Genomic DNA, 609 nt, shown 5'->3' on the forward strand with positions numbered 1-609 from the left:
GCGCCCTCAGTGCCCGGCCGCTCCCCGAGGGCTTCCGGGTGCTCGGGGAGGGCGGCGAACCCAGACGGCGAACGCACCGCGCAAGGTGACGCTTTGCTCCGGGAAACAAACGGCCCGTGGGGCGCCGGCCGGTGCCGGGGCGTGGGAAACGCCCGGGGGGAGCGTCCTGCCGGCCGCGGACCCGCCCGCCGGGCGCCGCCGTGAGAACGAGTGAAGGAGCCCGAGGTACCTGGGCCTGGTACTTGCGGACCTTGGTGATCTGGCCGGCCTTCGCCTCCATCCTGCCCACGAGCGCCTCCAGCTCGCTCTCCAGGTTGTCTCTGAGCTCCGCCGTCGGGGACTCCTGGATGAGCTTCGCGAGCTGCTGGTGGTCACTGCGTGCAGGGCGAGCGGGTCAGCCCGCAGCTGTGGCGGCGCGGGGGGGCAGCCCCGGCGCAGCCCCCCGCCCCCCCAGAGGACCGGCGGGGCCCTCGGCTCAGCCGCACACCCTGACCGCACGTTCCGTCCAGCCACAGGAGCAGCGGGGCTTGAACACGGGCTGGGGGGGGCGTGGCGCCCCGCACCTGGTGCCAGTGCTGGCCCCGAGCTGCACCCGACCGTCCTCGCCCG

The 609-nt window shown here is 75.2% G+C and overlaps 1 protein-coding gene across 1 annotated transcript in view; it reads right to left on the bottom strand.

The window, feature by feature from the left end:
* Positions 1-4: 4 nt before the first annotated feature.
* The window catches only part of CEP57 (centrosomal protein 57kDa), a gene marked incomplete at its 3' end in the record, with an annotated part of 28,120 nt that continues 27,515 nt past the window's right edge, over positions 5-609 (bottom strand). Inside the window, exon 5 of the mRNA XM_012729466.1 lies at positions 5-374. Within this exon, the coding sequence (XP_012584920.1) occupies positions 5-374 (370 nt within the window). The remainder of the gene's footprint in view (positions 375-609) is intronic.

Source organism: Condylura cristata, unplaced genomic scaffold (assembly GCF_000260355.1).
Source record: "Condylura cristata isolate star-nosed mole 26May11 unplaced genomic scaffold, ConCri1.0 scaffold00025, whole genome shotgun sequence".
Taxonomy (NCBI): Eukaryota; Metazoa; Chordata; class Mammalia; order Eulipotyphla; family Talpidae; genus Condylura; species Condylura cristata.